Source organism: Crocodylus porosus, unplaced genomic scaffold (genome assembly GCF_001723895.1).
Source record: "Crocodylus porosus isolate Cpor-Errol unplaced genomic scaffold, CroPor_comp1, whole genome shotgun sequence".
Lineage (NCBI taxonomy): Eukaryota > Metazoa > Chordata > Crocodylia > Crocodylidae > Crocodylus > Crocodylus porosus.
The window spans coordinates 17,965,070-17,981,384 of NW_017728949.1; the positions used below are offsets into that span (position 1 = coordinate 17,965,070).

At 41.1% G+C, this 16,315-nt stretch overlaps 1 protein-coding gene across 9 annotated transcripts in view; it reads right to left on the reverse strand.

Moving 5' to 3' along the window:
- COL6A3 (collagen type VI alpha 3 chain) overlaps nt 1-16,315 on the reverse strand; it is an 89,896-nt gene that overhangs the window by 1,673 nt on the left and 71,908 nt on the right. For 6 of the 9 annotated variants that reach the window (XM_019553721.1, XM_019553720.1, XM_019553719.1 and 3 more), the window contains 4 exons: nt 15,731-15,814; nt 11,219-11,389; nt 11,052-11,102; nt 152-322 (listed from right to left, as the gene is read on the reverse strand). In XM_019553721.1, the coding sequence (XP_019409266.1) occupies nt 152-322; nt 11,052-11,102; nt 11,219-11,389; nt 15,731-15,814 (477 nt within the window). The remainder of the gene's footprint in view (nt 1-151; nt 323-11,051; nt 11,103-11,218; nt 11,390-15,730; nt 15,815-16,315) is intronic. The other 3 variants (XM_019553717.1, XM_019553715.1, XM_019553718.1) reach the window with 3 other exon arrangements.

Sequence of the window (16,315 nt, forward strand, 5' to 3'; positions counted from 1 at the left end):
TATCAATGTAGTTCTATTGAACTCAATGGACCTACTCCAATTTACAGTAGGTGAGATCAATTAATAATTATTATGACCAGTAGTTCCTTTGCGTGCTTCCAGGTAATATACCGTAATGTAAACTGGTAATAGAAGATGAGACTCCACTTACCAGGAATGCAAACTTTTTCACATTCTTTCTGTGTCTTAAATTTGTTTTCATTTCCACCGCAACCACCATACCAGAACCTTGCACAGCTTTTGGTATCTGGGTCATAGTACCATTTTAGCGTAAAATTCCTGCAGGTTCCTTCTTCTTTTTGCAACCTGCAGATATCTGTAACTATAAAAGAACAGAGAAATAGAATGACTCGGCATTAGACAAAATGGGAAGACCGTGCCCTGCTTTTCTGTAGTTCCACAGACGTACAAAGTCAAACATGTCCTGTTACAATATGCATGCAAAGACAGAGACTCACTGTTTTCAGCGGCCCTATGGTTATGGATACCATGCAGTTTTAAAGAAGCAACCTCCTTATTAAAACAGAAATCACAGGTTGATGCTGTGCTCCCTGCTGCGATGTACAGTGTTGGCCAGAGCTGCACCCCACTGAGCACCTGTGCCCTGAGCATCTCACCTGCTGCTGCTGCACCGTGGGAGCAGTGCAGGGGTTTCCCCACACACCCCCTGCCCTCCCTCACACCCCACAAACCCGCAGACCTATACCGTGCTCCCACAAAGCCCTACATATACACAACCCCCCAACATACTCTATGCCTCTGCACACACGCCGCCACACCCCCTCACAAACCCTCCACACACACCCCTACATCCTACCATACACATACACCTACACCCTCTCACACCCCACCACACTCACACACACACACTCCACCCACACCCAAACATACAAACACACACACCATACACACACACAATATACAAAACTAAGAATTTATTTTTGAGTCAATATACAGCCACCTCTATATACAATACACAAACACAAATCATAACAAAATATTTTTCATAATAAAATTAAAATATGTTATAGTCAGTGTTTGACTTAGTGTATGATTTGGGGTTTTTTCTGGTACTAAGATGGCAAACACCCCCCACAACGAGGATTTCTGGGGGGCAAAGGGAGGGACTTCTAGTGACAAAGGTCATAGGTTAGGGGTGGGACTTCCAGTCCCAAGATGGCAACAAGGGGGCAGGGCAACTGTCAAGGGGTGAGGCTACCCATGCAGCCCTCAACAGCTCAACAAAACTTATTAAGCGACTTTCCACCTGAAATAATTGCCAGTCCCTGTTGTAGAATATCTATCCCTGGAAATTTTCAAGAGCAGTTTTGACAGACATTGGGTGCATCTATACGTGCAATTAATTAGAACAATAAGCTCTGGAGCAGTTTGAGCTGAAGTAAACTACTCCCAGGTGCCCAGGACAGCAGTAATTTGAACTAGCCCAGAGCAATTTATGCCAGGGCCACTCCTGCCCTGCTCTGCCCCAGGCTCCAGGTGGCAGCATCAGATGGTGGAGCAGTTGGCCAGGGCACAGGGGTACTTAAAGTGTAGAACCATGTGGTTAGGTGGCAGCAGAGCTGTCCCTAGGGTACAGCGAATTGGGGTGACCACCCCAGGCCCTGTGCTTTGGGGGAGCCCCATGGAGCTGGGCAGAGAGGCCACGGCCCCTCCTGTGGGGGGCTGCCTGGAGCTGGTGGCTCAGACACATGCCGTGGAAGAAGCACAGAGCCCACCCCCGGCCTTTGCAGGGGTACCACAGCCCTGCACAGTGTTAAGGGGACCCTGCACAGACTGATTTTCCCTGGGCCCCGCACCCTGCTAGGGTTGGCTCTGGGTGGCAGTCAGGAATCTGGCCCCTTGCTGGCTGGGCTGACCAGATATGATTTAAGCCCACAGTCAGCATCTAAATGTGTAATTGCAGTTAATTACTCCACTGTAAGATAGTACTGTCTCTGACAATACTATTTTATGGCAGTATTAATTAGTTAGTTTACTGCAGCCTAATAGCATTGCACTTGTAAATGGTGACACTTTGCTCTGCAGCTGAATAGTCTACTCCACAGTAAAGCACACGTGTAGACATGGCCACTTGGTTTAGTCAGAGCTGAGCCTGTCTTGAGCCCAGGAGGACATCTGATCCAACTGAACCAAATGACTTCCTGAGATTTCTTCCAGCCCTACTTTTCTATGATTCTGTGAACTGCTCAAAATTACTGAGATTTAGCTTCCACTTACTTGGAGATAAAACAGACACATAAAACTATTAGAACAGCTTGAAACAGGGCAAATCCCCCTCTCTCCCCCTGCCATCAGCATAGTTGTGTTGTTTGTCCATACCCTATGTCACAGATTAGTAAATATTTGCTAACAGATTATGCAATTACGATCATTCTCACAGTGGCTTCTGGCTACACTGTGCTCTGCAATCCCAGGAGGCTACAAAAAATGAAAGTGGTCAAGTTTTTGACAGCAACCAGAAAGTAGAAGTCTCTCAGCTGGGCTTATTGTGTAGCAACTCATACAAAAGACATAATAACAAACCGTGTATCATCCAAGAGATTCACCACCCAACAGAGTCTGGCACAAGCATGAAAAAAGGATTAACAGAGCCACAGCCTTTCCTAGAAATACAATTTACAGCATTCAAATAATTTGCCATGTAAAAAGTGCTGCTTTCTGCTGAGCACTACAGTATCAACTATTGCCTTAAATGGCCATGATGTGATGGGCAGAATCTGGCAAAAATATTTTACCATTATTAGCTGTAGTAGTTCTGCGCTTGGCCAAGAACAAAATGAAAACTAATGAGAACACATTCCATAGAGCAGTGAGTACAGTGGCAAAATGTTTGCAAACAGATAAAAATAACATAGGAACTCCTTTGTCCTGTAGAAACCTGAAAACTTATAGCACAGGATCAATGGTCTAATAGTTATTGTTAAATAATGGTTGAGGTTCAGGTCCTACAGTCCTATTTGTATTGCCCCAGTGCCTCAAAGGGCAAGGAGGGGAAATGAAGAGGACACTTCTGGTGTCATGTTTCTATGTTCAGATGACCTGTTTGGCACAGCAGTCATAGAGAAATTTGAGAGCAAAGAGTGAAAGTTAGAGTGGTCCTTAGCTGCTCAAATTTGCATTAGAGATCTAGCAGTTCCTCTGAATTACAGGGTGGGGTTAAAAATTGTTAATACCCTTTGGGCATGTCTACATGTGATGCTTTAATGTGTATTAACCTAAGTTAATGTGCATTAAGGGTGCATGTCTACACGTGCTCACCCTTAATGTGCATTGAAAATAGTGAATTTAAGCTATTCGGACCTAAATTTGATACCTTCAAATGCAGGTATCAAATTTAAGTGCAAATAGTTAAACCGCATTAATGCACATGTAGATGTATTGAAGTGCATTAACACTGTGTGTGTGTGTGTGTGTGTGTGTGTGTGTGTGTGTGGACAAACTTGGGACTAACTTTAGTCCCAAGTCAGTCCACACATAGCATTAATGCACTTTAAATCCTGCACATGAAGATGCTTGCCTAAACCTACATAATTTGTATTAAGTTAATGTGCAGCAAATTTAGGTGTGCATAAATATGTCCTTTGTTTCCTTTCCTTACGTGCTGTACCAAGAACAGCTTAGCCAGACCCAAATATAGTTTTAAGTATTTCCAGTTGCTTGGTCTCTTGTTTAATGCTGGCATTCTTCAGTATAGCACATGACTCTAATCACATGCAGCATATGAAAACAAACAAATAAATATACAAATCCCATAAATGGTCTTAATTAAATTGAGGAAAAATCAGATACTTAAACTGTAGGAATATTTTTTCATCTCTTAGCTACACACTTTTTTGGTAACAAATTCACTGTTTATGAAATTTATAAACAGTTGCAAGAGTGATAACACTCTACAGCTAATAAATGGCCTTCAGCATTATAGCATATGCATTCAATTCTGTAAGATATGTGCGAGATTTGACAACAGGCAAAATCAAAGCACCTTTTAATTGATTGATTTTTTTTCTTTTAATTTATGTCACCTATGTACTTTTAAAAACTTTCCTTTTCCTGCATAAAACTTAGATGAGACTTCTGTACACTGTATTTAAAAAAAACAAAAAGAGTTTATTTTAGGTAATTCAAGTTTTGGGCTCCCAGTTTGAAACAACCTAAAATAAAAGCCTTTTGTAAAGTGTTGCAAATTGGGCAGAGAACATTTTCAGCTACCTAAATGATTAGAACTGTTTAAAAATCCTTGCCTATGTATATGACAGCTTCTGTAATTTGCAATCCTTTCCCCAATTACAAATTTGAATCAACCTTAACAAAACCAAGAAGGTGAAAAGAATTAGCCTTTTTTAACATAAAAATGCACAGCTCAAATCCTTTAATGGGACTATTTACCACGTGGGGCAATTAATGAGAATAAAGGTCCTAGCTTCCCGAAAAGGGAATTGTAAACTACCATTTCTACTAGTTTCATTTTTCCCATTAATAGTATCAAACATCAACTGTTCACTCACTACAGCAATGGGTTTGCCAAATAGAAAGCAATGACAGTTCTAGGATCCCAAAGTGCCAGACTGGGAGGAAATGGAGAATGAAAGGTATATTGGCAAGTGCGCTTATTTTAATCAAGATAAATGCCAAAGAACACAGCATAATACTCCCTGAACTCTGTTTTGGGAAATAATTTGGGATTAATTTGAAACTCTGATTAAAAACAGGCTTGGCAAAGAACCCCTTAAAAATGGCCTCTCGGGACAGGATTACAGTATTTAGAAATAAGAAGACTGGGTATTGGAAATTGTTTTGGGACCTGGAACATTAGTATAAGTTTTAGGGACTGGATCAAAAAATTGGGGTGTCAGATTCAATTTAAATTTCTTCATCACATACCTGTGCACTTTATCACATGGCCATTACCTGCACAAGCACCGGGACACTTAGCTTCTGATATTGGCATTTCATTTTAATTGTTTTCTTTTTACTGCTGAAATGTTTTGAGCTGTAAATCCCTCTGCTTTATGACACATGTTTTGACAATCTTTACCAAATGTGAGTCTCATATGTCAGTCAGTTCAGTTTCTGCACTGTTAACACACTGATAATTTGCTGGGGTTGCTTTAGTTAAGACAGTCCCTCCTTAGCAGCTAATGAAGATGCTGTTAAGAGAGCATCTTTGATTTATTCTATATGATGCAGCTCTACTCTGCTTTCTGTCTGACTTCTCAGCCAACTACCTCTCTCTGTTTTAGTTAAAACAAGATTATTCATATAAACTATGGAAAAGATGAAGTAGCAATATCTCCTTTCCATGTCAGGAGAAAGTTTTAATGGTAATGGCCAAAAAATGTCTTTATTTCCCTGTTCTGTTATAAAGACAGCTTTTTGCAAAAGAAAAAATTAAATTCATTTTCCCATTTTACATTTTGTGAAGGAGTTTGCTTTTTAAAAAAGAACCCCTTACCCAAGTTTATTGTTTTTATATATCAATTAAACATGGACAAACATTTTAAAAAAACCCATCAGATGCAAACAAAAAGCAGCTCTACAGACAAGGACCTGGGGCTACAGTAGAGAAGAGGAGACTGAGCAGGGATTTAATAGCAACCTTCAACTACCTGAAGCAGGGTTTGAAAGAGGATGGAGCTAGACTGTTCTTAGCGGTGGCAGGTGACAGAACAAGGAGCAATGGTTTCAAGTTGCAGCAAGGAAAGTTTAGGTGAGATAATAGGAAGAATTTTCTTACTAGGAGGGTAGTAATATACTGGAACAGGTTACTCAGAGAGGTGATGGAATCACCATTCTTGAAGGTTTTTAAGACCCAGATAAACAAAGCTTTGGGTGGGATGATCTAGTTGGGAGTGGTCCTGCTTTAAGCAGGGGGTTGGACTAAATGACCTCCTGAGGTCCCTTCCAACCCTAATTGTCTATGATTCTATGAAAAGCAACATTTTCCTATACACTTAATTGTTTCTCATTTGATTATGTGATTTACAGCCTTATGAAAGATCATGCATCCTCGGTAGTATCCCATCCTGTTTTCAAGTTCCAACCATTATCACTATATTCTGACCAGTTTTACTCTTCTTTACTTTTAGCTTTATTTCATGTGAAATGTTATTTTAACATCAGTCTGTGGGTTGTAAACCATACATCTTTCCAAATACTGTGCACTCAGCATTCCTTCCTTCCTTTGTCATGTCCTTGTGACAAGGTATTTAACAGAATTCACAGATTCATTGGAATCTGACAGGTTGCACCATAAGCACTTCTGCCGTGGCCCCAAACTTGCACGCTTTGCGCTGTCTACCATGCGCCTTAGCACTTGCTTCACCCCAGCCACACTCACCATTTATAAGAGAGAAGTAAATAATGCAGAGGTTAAGCATGATCTCCTAATCCAGTTCTTTAGAATACAGTGAAATATGTGTTTTTTTACATACATCAAAAAATTCTGTAATAAATCTAACCATTATCCTTTTAAAAACCTCCATTTTTTCTCTTTTGGTTTTGGAGGGGTGGAGGGCAGGGATTGGCAGGTTGTGGGTTTGCTTAGGCCAGACAAACTCTCATGTATGAGTTCTATTTCTGTTTAAGTGATCAAATTCTAATGTTAGTTTCCTGTGCAATTGTTAATAGATCTTTATCTTCAGTTTGCAGCCAAAAGTACCAGACTAGCATGGTGCATCCAACCAATCACCATTAACTGACAGTGAATGAACCAGTGATCTATTCACAACAAAAGCACAGAATTTTGTTTCAGACGTTGCAAAGAAATATCAAATAATTTTGAAATAAATCTAAGAATAATCTTTGGCTAATCTTTGCATTTTTCTTATATTGTTGTGAAAAAGAGCTCTGCCTGGCTAATTCTGTATAAGATAAAGGACTGCATCTTTTACCTCAATAATCCTCTTGTGACAGAGAGCCTGGGATGCTCTGTCACTTTGAGAGAAGCAGCCCAGAGCGAGCACTGCAGGGCAGGCAGGGCACAGCTGTGACTGGGGGGCCACTAGCTAAAGAGATTAATTAGCAGGCATCTGCAAACAACCAAAGAGAGTCACCTAACCAGAAGAGGCAGGGCCCTGGGAGAGATATAAGGCAGGGCCAGAGCCAGGGTAGCCTGTCTGGCCATGGAGGCTGAGAAGGAAGAGCTCTCCAGAGGTGCCGGTGACTATAAGCAAACTGGGAGAGCCTAGGGAGACTCAGCAGCCCAAGAGAGGACATAAATAAAGACCTTGGAACAGATGGGTCTGGGGCCCATACAGATAGAGGGGGTCCAGGGAGGCTGCAGGGGCTTGGATAGAGCCCGATAGGGCAAGACAAGAAGCAGGGAACCCTGAAGCTCAGTCCAGTCCATGAACTAGAGCTAGAGCTCTCAACTAGAGTAAAAAGATGGAGGCCAAGAAGACCAAATTCTGATATGGGAACAACAGTAGGCTCACTTTAGGTCCCTCAGGCAACCTTCCTCCTTCCAAAATAATACCATCGAAGGGATGGCACGCAAGTGGAGTTGAGGGCCTAGAGCTGGAGCCAGGGCAGGAATTTTGTGGCCACCAGGATATGTCACGGCTGCCCCTGGGATCTCAACATATCACACTACCATGAAAATTTCAGGTGTGCGTGGGAAACTGTGTGCTGTTAATGAGCAAATCATTCATATAGTTGACTGAATTATGCTAGTGGTTTAGGCACTGAGGCTGTCACTGGCTCCAGGGCATCTAATTTGTATCTAGAGTTTACAATACAGATAAACATACTGGAACAGGAAAATACCATGGAGTTAATGCTGCAGTACCACTTGCCAACCTAAAGTGATGACAAATTGTGATAATAGCTTGAAAACCATGAGCAATTTTAAAATTAAACATGGCAGGTGGTCCCTATTTGCCTCTTGTGGTTTTTGAGTTTATAGGAAGCAAGAGGGGCATACTTTTAAGTTGATCACTTATCTGCATCTCTAAGAGCTAAGAACTTGATCTTTCTATTTTCAGCTTAAATCTGAGAATATCCCATCATCCTGTAACTCCATGACCAGGGACAATAAGCAAAGTACTAAATTATTTGAAACTGAATTATAGCATCAGAGGTGGCAAGCAAAGCAGGTTGGGAATATTCTAGCCAAACAGTTTTCTGACAGGAAACTCCATTTCTACAAATTTCAGATTTTCCATGAAAAAAAATTCAATTTTGCTGGAAAAATATTGATTTTCTGCTGGGTATGCTAGGAGTATTAGGTTTCCACATTCCCTAGGTATAAAGTTCCACACTCAGAGCTGCTAGGGATCCAGGGAACCTTTGACGCTGAGGCTCTGTAACTCCCCAAATGGCTAGGTTACCCAGTTCTGCTGCCGCACACCACATGGAAAGTTATCCATGCCATATATATCAGTTAGTATTTCAAAATATATATGTTTGAATATTTGGAAGTAATACCAAAACATGTTAGTATTTCCTGTATGAATGTATGTGTGTGTGTATGAAAATGTATATATATAAAATTCCAAATCCGGGGGCGGAGGAGAATCCTTAAGATTTTGATGTTGTTTGCAGAACAGAAAAAAAATCTATATGTATATGCTTTAAAATAGATACTGGAAATACTAACATGTATCACAGAAATTAAGGATTGAGTCCAACCACCCTCCTCTGAGCAGGAATACTGCTGAGATCACATGATCCCTGCAAGATGTCTGTCCCATCTCTTCTTGTAGACTTCAAAGGTTGGGAACTTCATTACCTCCTTGGGAAGTCTATTCGAGAGTCTGGTCACCCTTACCATAAAGAAGTTTTTACTTACAACCAACCTGAAACCATCCTATTACAGATTATGGCCATTGCTCCTTGTCCTCCCCTGGAGTGCCCTAGTGGACAGTTTTTATCCCAGCTCCTGATAATCACTCCTTACATACTCATAAATGACCACCAAGTTCTCCCCTCAGTCTTCTCTTCCCCAGGCTGAACAGTCCCAGATCCTATAGTCTTTCCTCATAAGGTCTGTCTTCCAGGCCCTTAATTATTCTTGTGGCCCTTCTCTGGACCCTTTCAAGATTCTCCACATCTTTTTTGAAGTGCAACACCCAGAACTGGACACAGTACTCCAGCTGGGGTCTCACCTGTGCCAAGTAGAGAAGAAGGATCACTACCTTAGCCCTTCTTGCAATGCATCAGCTAATGCACTGCAGTATGCTATTAGCTCTTGACTACAGTGTTGCACTGGCAGCTCATGTTCCTCTTGTAATCAACCCCATAACCCCGAGGTCCCTTTCAGCGATTGTGCTGGCCAGGACATCTCCTCCTAACATATATTCATGTTGCTGGTTACTTCTCCCCAGATGAAGTACTCTGCATTTATCCTTATTGGACTGCATCCGGTTCCACGTCACCCACCTTTCCAGCTTATCCAGTTCCACTTGGATCCTCATCCTATCCCCTAACATGACTGCTTTTCCCCATAACTAAGTATTGTATGTAAATTTTATGTAAACTTGGCCATCGTGCTTTCCACATCCTCATCTAAATTGTTGATAAAGATGTTGAACAGCACAGGACCAAGAACCGAACCCTGCGGGACACCACTGGCCACCTCCTGCCAAAATGATACAGACCTGTCTAACACTCTCTGGGTTTGACCTCTTAGCCAGTTCCCAACACACCTGACCATGGACTCTGCCAACCCACAATCCCCCAGTTTTTTTATGAGTGTCATGAGAGGCCATATTGAAGGCCTTCATAAAATCTAAGTGTATGACATCAATTGCATCTCCTTCACCTAAGGAGTTCATTACTTGATCATAGGTTGGTCAGATATGACATGCCCACAATGAAACCATGCTGACTATTCTTCAGCATCATGCCTTCTGGCAGTCTCTTATAAATAGACTTCTTGATAACTTTTTCCAAAATTTTACCTAGTATTGGTCAAACTGATTGACCTATAGTTTCCTGGATCCTCCCTCCTCCCCTTCTTAAAGACTAGCACCACACTGGCCCTTTTCCAGTCTTCTGGGACCTCTCCCAAGTACCACAAGTCTTCAAATACCATTGCCAATGGTCCCATAATGACTCCAGCCAATTCCCTCAGCACTCTTGGGTGTAGAAATATTTTGGTATTCTGCCTGCCTATGTCCTTAGACCAACACAACAATCACCTGAAACCTCCAAAACCTCAGCATTTTTCAAAGAACTGAAATTACATTTCCTGGTCAGCTAAGTGAAATTACATTTTACTCTCAGCAAAGTGTCACTGTATGTAATGATCACCAGGCTGAATAGATACAGTGTAAGAAGACATGATTCCATTAATGGTAGCATGATTCTACTACATTCAGTTTCTTGTATTATGTCTGTCAATTTAGAGGGAAAAGTTCTCCTATTAGCACCGATAGTTCCAGTTCTCTGCTTTCTATTTTATTCTTCCTGACCCAAAATGTACCCAAGGTCACATCTCCTCTTCCAGTCTACATGGCTGGAAACCCTTGGGTCTAGAGCAGAGGAAATTCTTGAAGAAATCTTTGCTATTTTTAGTGAATTCCTTCCTCCTTGGTTTTTTTCAGCCCTGCATAAGAACAGCACTTAGACTCAAGATTCAAGCCACAAGGCACATTTTTTCACTTACATAAATGCTGATTTTATACTTGTCTACTGAAATATTTAAGAGGAAAAAGCATCCAACTAGACAATGACATGTTAGTTACAGAGTGATAACTTGGGTTACCTGCTGATAGCACTTCTCTAATTTAGTGAGCACATGCTTAACATGAAATAAAGTGCACCATTTTGAGACAGCTATGTTCAACTTGCATCACTGTTGCATTTTGTGGTATAAGACAATCCATGCAGACAACATATTCATGCAAAGCATGTGATGGGATCTTACTCAAGTCAACCAATGGAGGGGGGAAAAAAGAAGACATACAATCCAATTACATTTCACCTAGTCCCATGACAGCAAAGCTTGCAGCAGAAGTGCTCTACACAATGACACAACTGTAAAATGATCTAAAGATTAAATACAGAATCTGCTTCATTTGTGCTTTTACCTGACAATAATCTGTTCTCAAGGGGTGGTTGCTGCATGGCATTCTCAGTTGCTGTAGGGGGGAAAAGTGTGTTGGAGGTTGTTTTTAAACCAGTATTTTTTGCCAGTTGGAAACTTTATTTGACAGTATTATAAAATGCAAAATGATGAACCCTGCATGGTACTTACATGGCTTCAAGCATCTGCTAATGCAATCAGCTTCTGTCTCAAATCTATTGGCATTACCGCCACACCCACCATACCACACCTGGGTGCAGATCTTGTTTTTGTAGTCAAAGAACCACATAACCTGATACTCCTTGCACTGAGTGCCCATGTCAAAATCCAGCAAGCAAGGATCTGTCAAATTTGAATTTCAAAATGTGCAAAGGTTAAATGACTCTGAAAGGGTTAAAAGCTGAAAAGCCAAACAGCAAACAAAGAGAAGTCAAGCTTTTAAAAATGTCATAAATAGAACTGTTGTGAGCCTGAGCTGAACCCTGCTTGTGGCTCCTACCACAGAATAGCATGTGCACATACATTGCACTGATCCCACTAAATTAAACATGCTAAGCAGCTGGTGCATGCACCTCATTTGCATAGGCTTGCTGTCTTCATGCCTCTAGTGCCTAACAGAGCATAGTGAGTGTGCCAGAACAGCATAAAATATTACATGGCCCATATGAAATTTGTGGCATATCACTTTTCTGTGATTCCACAAATAAAACACTTCTTCCCATTTCCCCTCCCCTCCTCCCTCCACCAAATTTCACTGCTTCTCCAAATCCAGGTTGGGTTTCAGAGTAATTTATCTTACCTGAAGGGCTGAAGGCTCAGTTATAGGCCAGAGTGCATGGGGCTGCCCTTACCAAGCAGAGGTAAGGACAAGCATCATGACTGCATATGGTATAATAGCATAATAATTTCTGAGGAAGCCCAGCACAAAATGATACTAGCTATACCTGTTGAAAAGGTAAAGGGTGTGCTGCCTTGGCACTGGCTAGAGGTGCTTCCAGTGGTCAGGATTTGCCCATATTCATGTCCTGATCAAGTTAGCTCCTTTTGGATTGCATAAAATACTGCAATCACTGCTAGACATGCCCTCCTCAATTCATGCACTCACAAAGCTTTAGCAGCCATATTATCACTCCTTTATGTATGAGTGCAGTGAGAAGTCCCTCACCAAGCATCACACTTGAACACGGCATCTCCAAATCCATATTGGGCCTCCCTCACAGAAAGTAGAACCTGACTCAGTGAGCACTGACAAAGGAAAAGGAGAGTGCTCCTGGACACTGGCTCTTCTTAGCTCATGCAAGGACTGCACAGCTTGGCACATAATTTTCACCCTAAGTAATTAATTAAATGAAAGCAACAATGTAATTGCTACATAATTTATCTACCACTGAGCTGTACTTGGTATTTAGTAGTACATGTTCTACAATATGGTTTCATAGTTTAACATCTAACTAAACTGGATGGCATGCCCACACCTACCACAATCAGAGGTGTTTGCTTACTGAAGACCAGATTATGAACCTCTGAGGAGCTGGCTGCTATTTACACAGAAACATCCTCCTGAAGTCAGAGACTATTCCTATGTGTGCCCAGATCCTACCAGTTAAAAAACTGTTCAACTTGGGTGAATTTTAGTTTTAAAACGCTTTTTAAATGCTCTTACTGGGTGCCTATATACCTGCTCGATGGTGGCAGAGATGGCATTTTAATTTAAAGCAGTTTCTGGACAGCTGCTACAATTAAAACACTACAGCCTAATATGTATTAAGCCCCCGCACATTGAAAAATGGCCACAGGACACTTTAACTAAAAATCATTCAACAAGCTTTAGTTAAAGCACCCCATGGGCATTTTTAAACCCACAGGGGCTTACACACATGATGCTACAGCAGTGCCTGAGCATTCTAAGTACAACACTTTGAAATACCTGTCTAGGCACCCACTGTTTTCAGGTCTCATTTAAAATTAATACAGACTAGAGTATTTCACTTGTGATCCTGAACTAATATTTTGGGACTATATCCTACAGTTCTTCCTCAGCTCCTATTCATTAATATCAGTTTTTGTCTATATAAGGACTGCAGCATTCAGCTTTTACTGTGTGACATGTTAGAACTTTTAAATGCATGCCTCTTATCCAAGTCAGATGACTGCCGCAAAGGTTTGAAGGAAAGTTTATGTTAAGCAGTGCTTTTCAAGAAGAGCATTCTGTTTTATGTTGTATGCAATCCAGATAAGCAATGCCATCCATGAATTATTTATTAAGTGGTATGTTTCTACAAGATTGCTAGCTACTAGACACTCTTCCTTTTTTGGGACCAAAGCACTCACAGCAAAAGTCTCAGTGTACACAACATATATTTCCTATGAGCCTGTATTCCACGTTCACATATGCCTGCTAAAATACATACAGTACGACAGCTTAATGTATTTTGATGCTGCTTTGTTCTTCACATCAACCCCTAAGAGTTCCTACAGTGTGGTGTACAACCTGTGAAGTTAAATTTGGACAAATGGACTCAGTATGACATGAATCTTGTAAGGCTGTTTCTGAAGAACTGAAAAACAAGGGTTAAACATACAGACAAGAACAAGTACCCTCACATGCTGGCAATGGCACTGCAGATGTAGAATAACACATGGTGGTGCGGAGAAGAGCAGAGGCCAATAATGCACAGAATGGAACTATTAGAGTACACATAATGGACAATGAAAATGAAACAAGTGAGTATGGTGGCATGTATCAAATGAAAAAGGGACACTGAAAAAAGCATTTGGTGTACTGCAGCAAATCCAAGCAATGATATGCTGTCCAGAAAAGCACGGAAATGAAATGTTCCCGGTCTGGAGCCAACAAGTTCAAAGTGGTGTTGCTGAACAGTACAATTCAGATGTATTGACAGTTACACACACTGAGCCAGTAATAAGATTTCCCTTCTGTGCCTACATCAACTCTGGGAAAGCTAGTCATGCTTTTTCAGAGCTCTCAGAAATGTCACTGCCTCAGAGCACCTTGAAACTGCCAGGACTTGTAAGTTTCTTTAGTAGTTTATATACCACTTGAAGAAGCCTAAACTTGGTTTCCAGAAAACTGCTGAATTCTACCATGGTTTGCACTCATTCTTCGGCAATCCCTCACAGTCGAGGATGATTGTCTTCCATGATTGTCTTCTCTGTGTCTCAGATACACAGGGACACATATACCAATATACACAGGCACCCATACACAGGCCCCTGTACAAATCCCTTGAAATCAATGCGGCATGTGGACTGGCATTAAAGTTGTTTGACTCCCACAGGGAACAAGAAAGAACTGGGTGCCTGAATCTCCTAATCCCCTACACTGCTGTAGAAATCTTGCCTGTTCATACATTTTTAACTCTCAAAAGTATATAATCTGTTTACAATGAAAATAACGTTACAGTAAAGACAAGACTTTAAAATAAACAAAAGATTAAAATAAGCCCTTTTTGCATGCTTTTGGTGGTGTTAATAGAAGGTCTCTATGGCCAATGAAAACAAAATGGAGATGTTATTAGCTATAATGATTATATGTTAACAATGAATGGTAATAAACAAATTGTTAATCACTGAGTCGGGTTCCATGAATTGCTTATTACAATAAAACAGGGTGGACTGCTTGCTCATGAACTGCTTGCTCATTAATTGTTTATTACAATAAAGCAGGGTGGAAAGAAATTAGTGGGAGGATGGTCTGGCAGTCGGAGGTACAATATAAGGAAAACCCAATAAATCAGTTGCATTACTGTACATTTATAAAATATCATGCGACTAATCTTTTTTGGATGCCCTGGAAATATTTTACCATTGTCTGCCTAGTAGATAACAGGATTTTGGTAGAGCTTTTTGTTACATTGTGGAATGGAGACTGGTGACCTGACTACCACCAAAAGATACCATATGAAATAAGCATCTGATGATGTTGCTGGTGATGCTCAGTCCCTGGACAGTTCATCCTCTTCCAAAAACAGGACCCAAATACAATGAGGAATGTCAGGAGCACAAAGCATTCCTTACAGCTTCTGCCAGGGAGCAGATTGTTGAGAGATGTGCTAACTGGGTGGCTCTTAGCCTCTACTGAAGGATCAGATGCTGCCAGCCTTATTTGCATGAGCCCTGATGCAAAGCCTCACTGAAATTGATGGAATTCAAATCAGTGACATGAGCAGGCTTTGTCTCAGGTCCATGGAGTACTACCTCACTCCCTATGCAATTCCATTAAAATCAATAGTCTTTAAGAGGAGGCTAGATGTACACTTTTCCTGCCATGGCAGGGGGTTGGACTCAATGATCTGCTCAGGTCCCTTCTGACCCTAGAAACTATGAAACTATGAAACAATAGGATTGCATAAAGTATAATGCAGCATTCAGAGGCTGGACAGCAGACTGTGGCCGTAAGGGAAAAGAAACTTTCCAGCTCTTAGCACCTTAACTACCTAAGTAAATTATTTATATCCTGACAAAAATAAAGGGCCAGCTTTTCAGCTGGTAGAAATTATCATAGTTCATTGATTCCAATGGAGCAACTCTCATTTACAGTAATGGCTAATTCAAGGCCCACTTAAGTCACTAACTTCAGTAGAATTGCAACAGATTCTAGCTGAGAATCTAGTCCAAGACATCAAAACTTCCTGTTTCAGTGATTCTTGCTGCGTCACTTACCCGTTTCTGGGACTTCCAAAGGCTCGGTGTTCACCATGAGGTTGGCAGTTGCTACTGAAGGTGCCCTGGGCTGGGGTGGACTCTCTGTAGGAGCAAAGTCAAATGGAATGGTCATACAAAGAGAAAACATCCTGCAATGATGTATGCAGTGAAAGGAAAGGAAGCACACCTCCTAACCATCTTTCAAAACCCTTACTTTATCTTGCTTGCCTACTAGAAATCTACAGTCTTCAATGACAACTCTGTCTCTCAGCCAGAAACAGATAAGTTCAAACAGTCAAGGACTGAAATAAAAGCTGGTAAACAAAATTGTTGGCCCTGGTTCCAGTATGGAAAGGGAAAGCAAAAATGAACTACAATGTTCAGATCTGGGCTTGTTTACATAAATGTTAGAAAAGTTTATTGGTTGCAGCTGAGACAATGAGTAATAAATTTCAGGTTAACCGTGGCAGAGCTGATTTAATTTCACAGTCTCCACCAACAACATTAACATGTCTGCTTTATTCTGTATTAGAATTAGAAGTAAGGGAGAATTTGCTTGCACCCGTGGATTAGTTCTCAAACTCTAAGCACTGCACTGGAGCT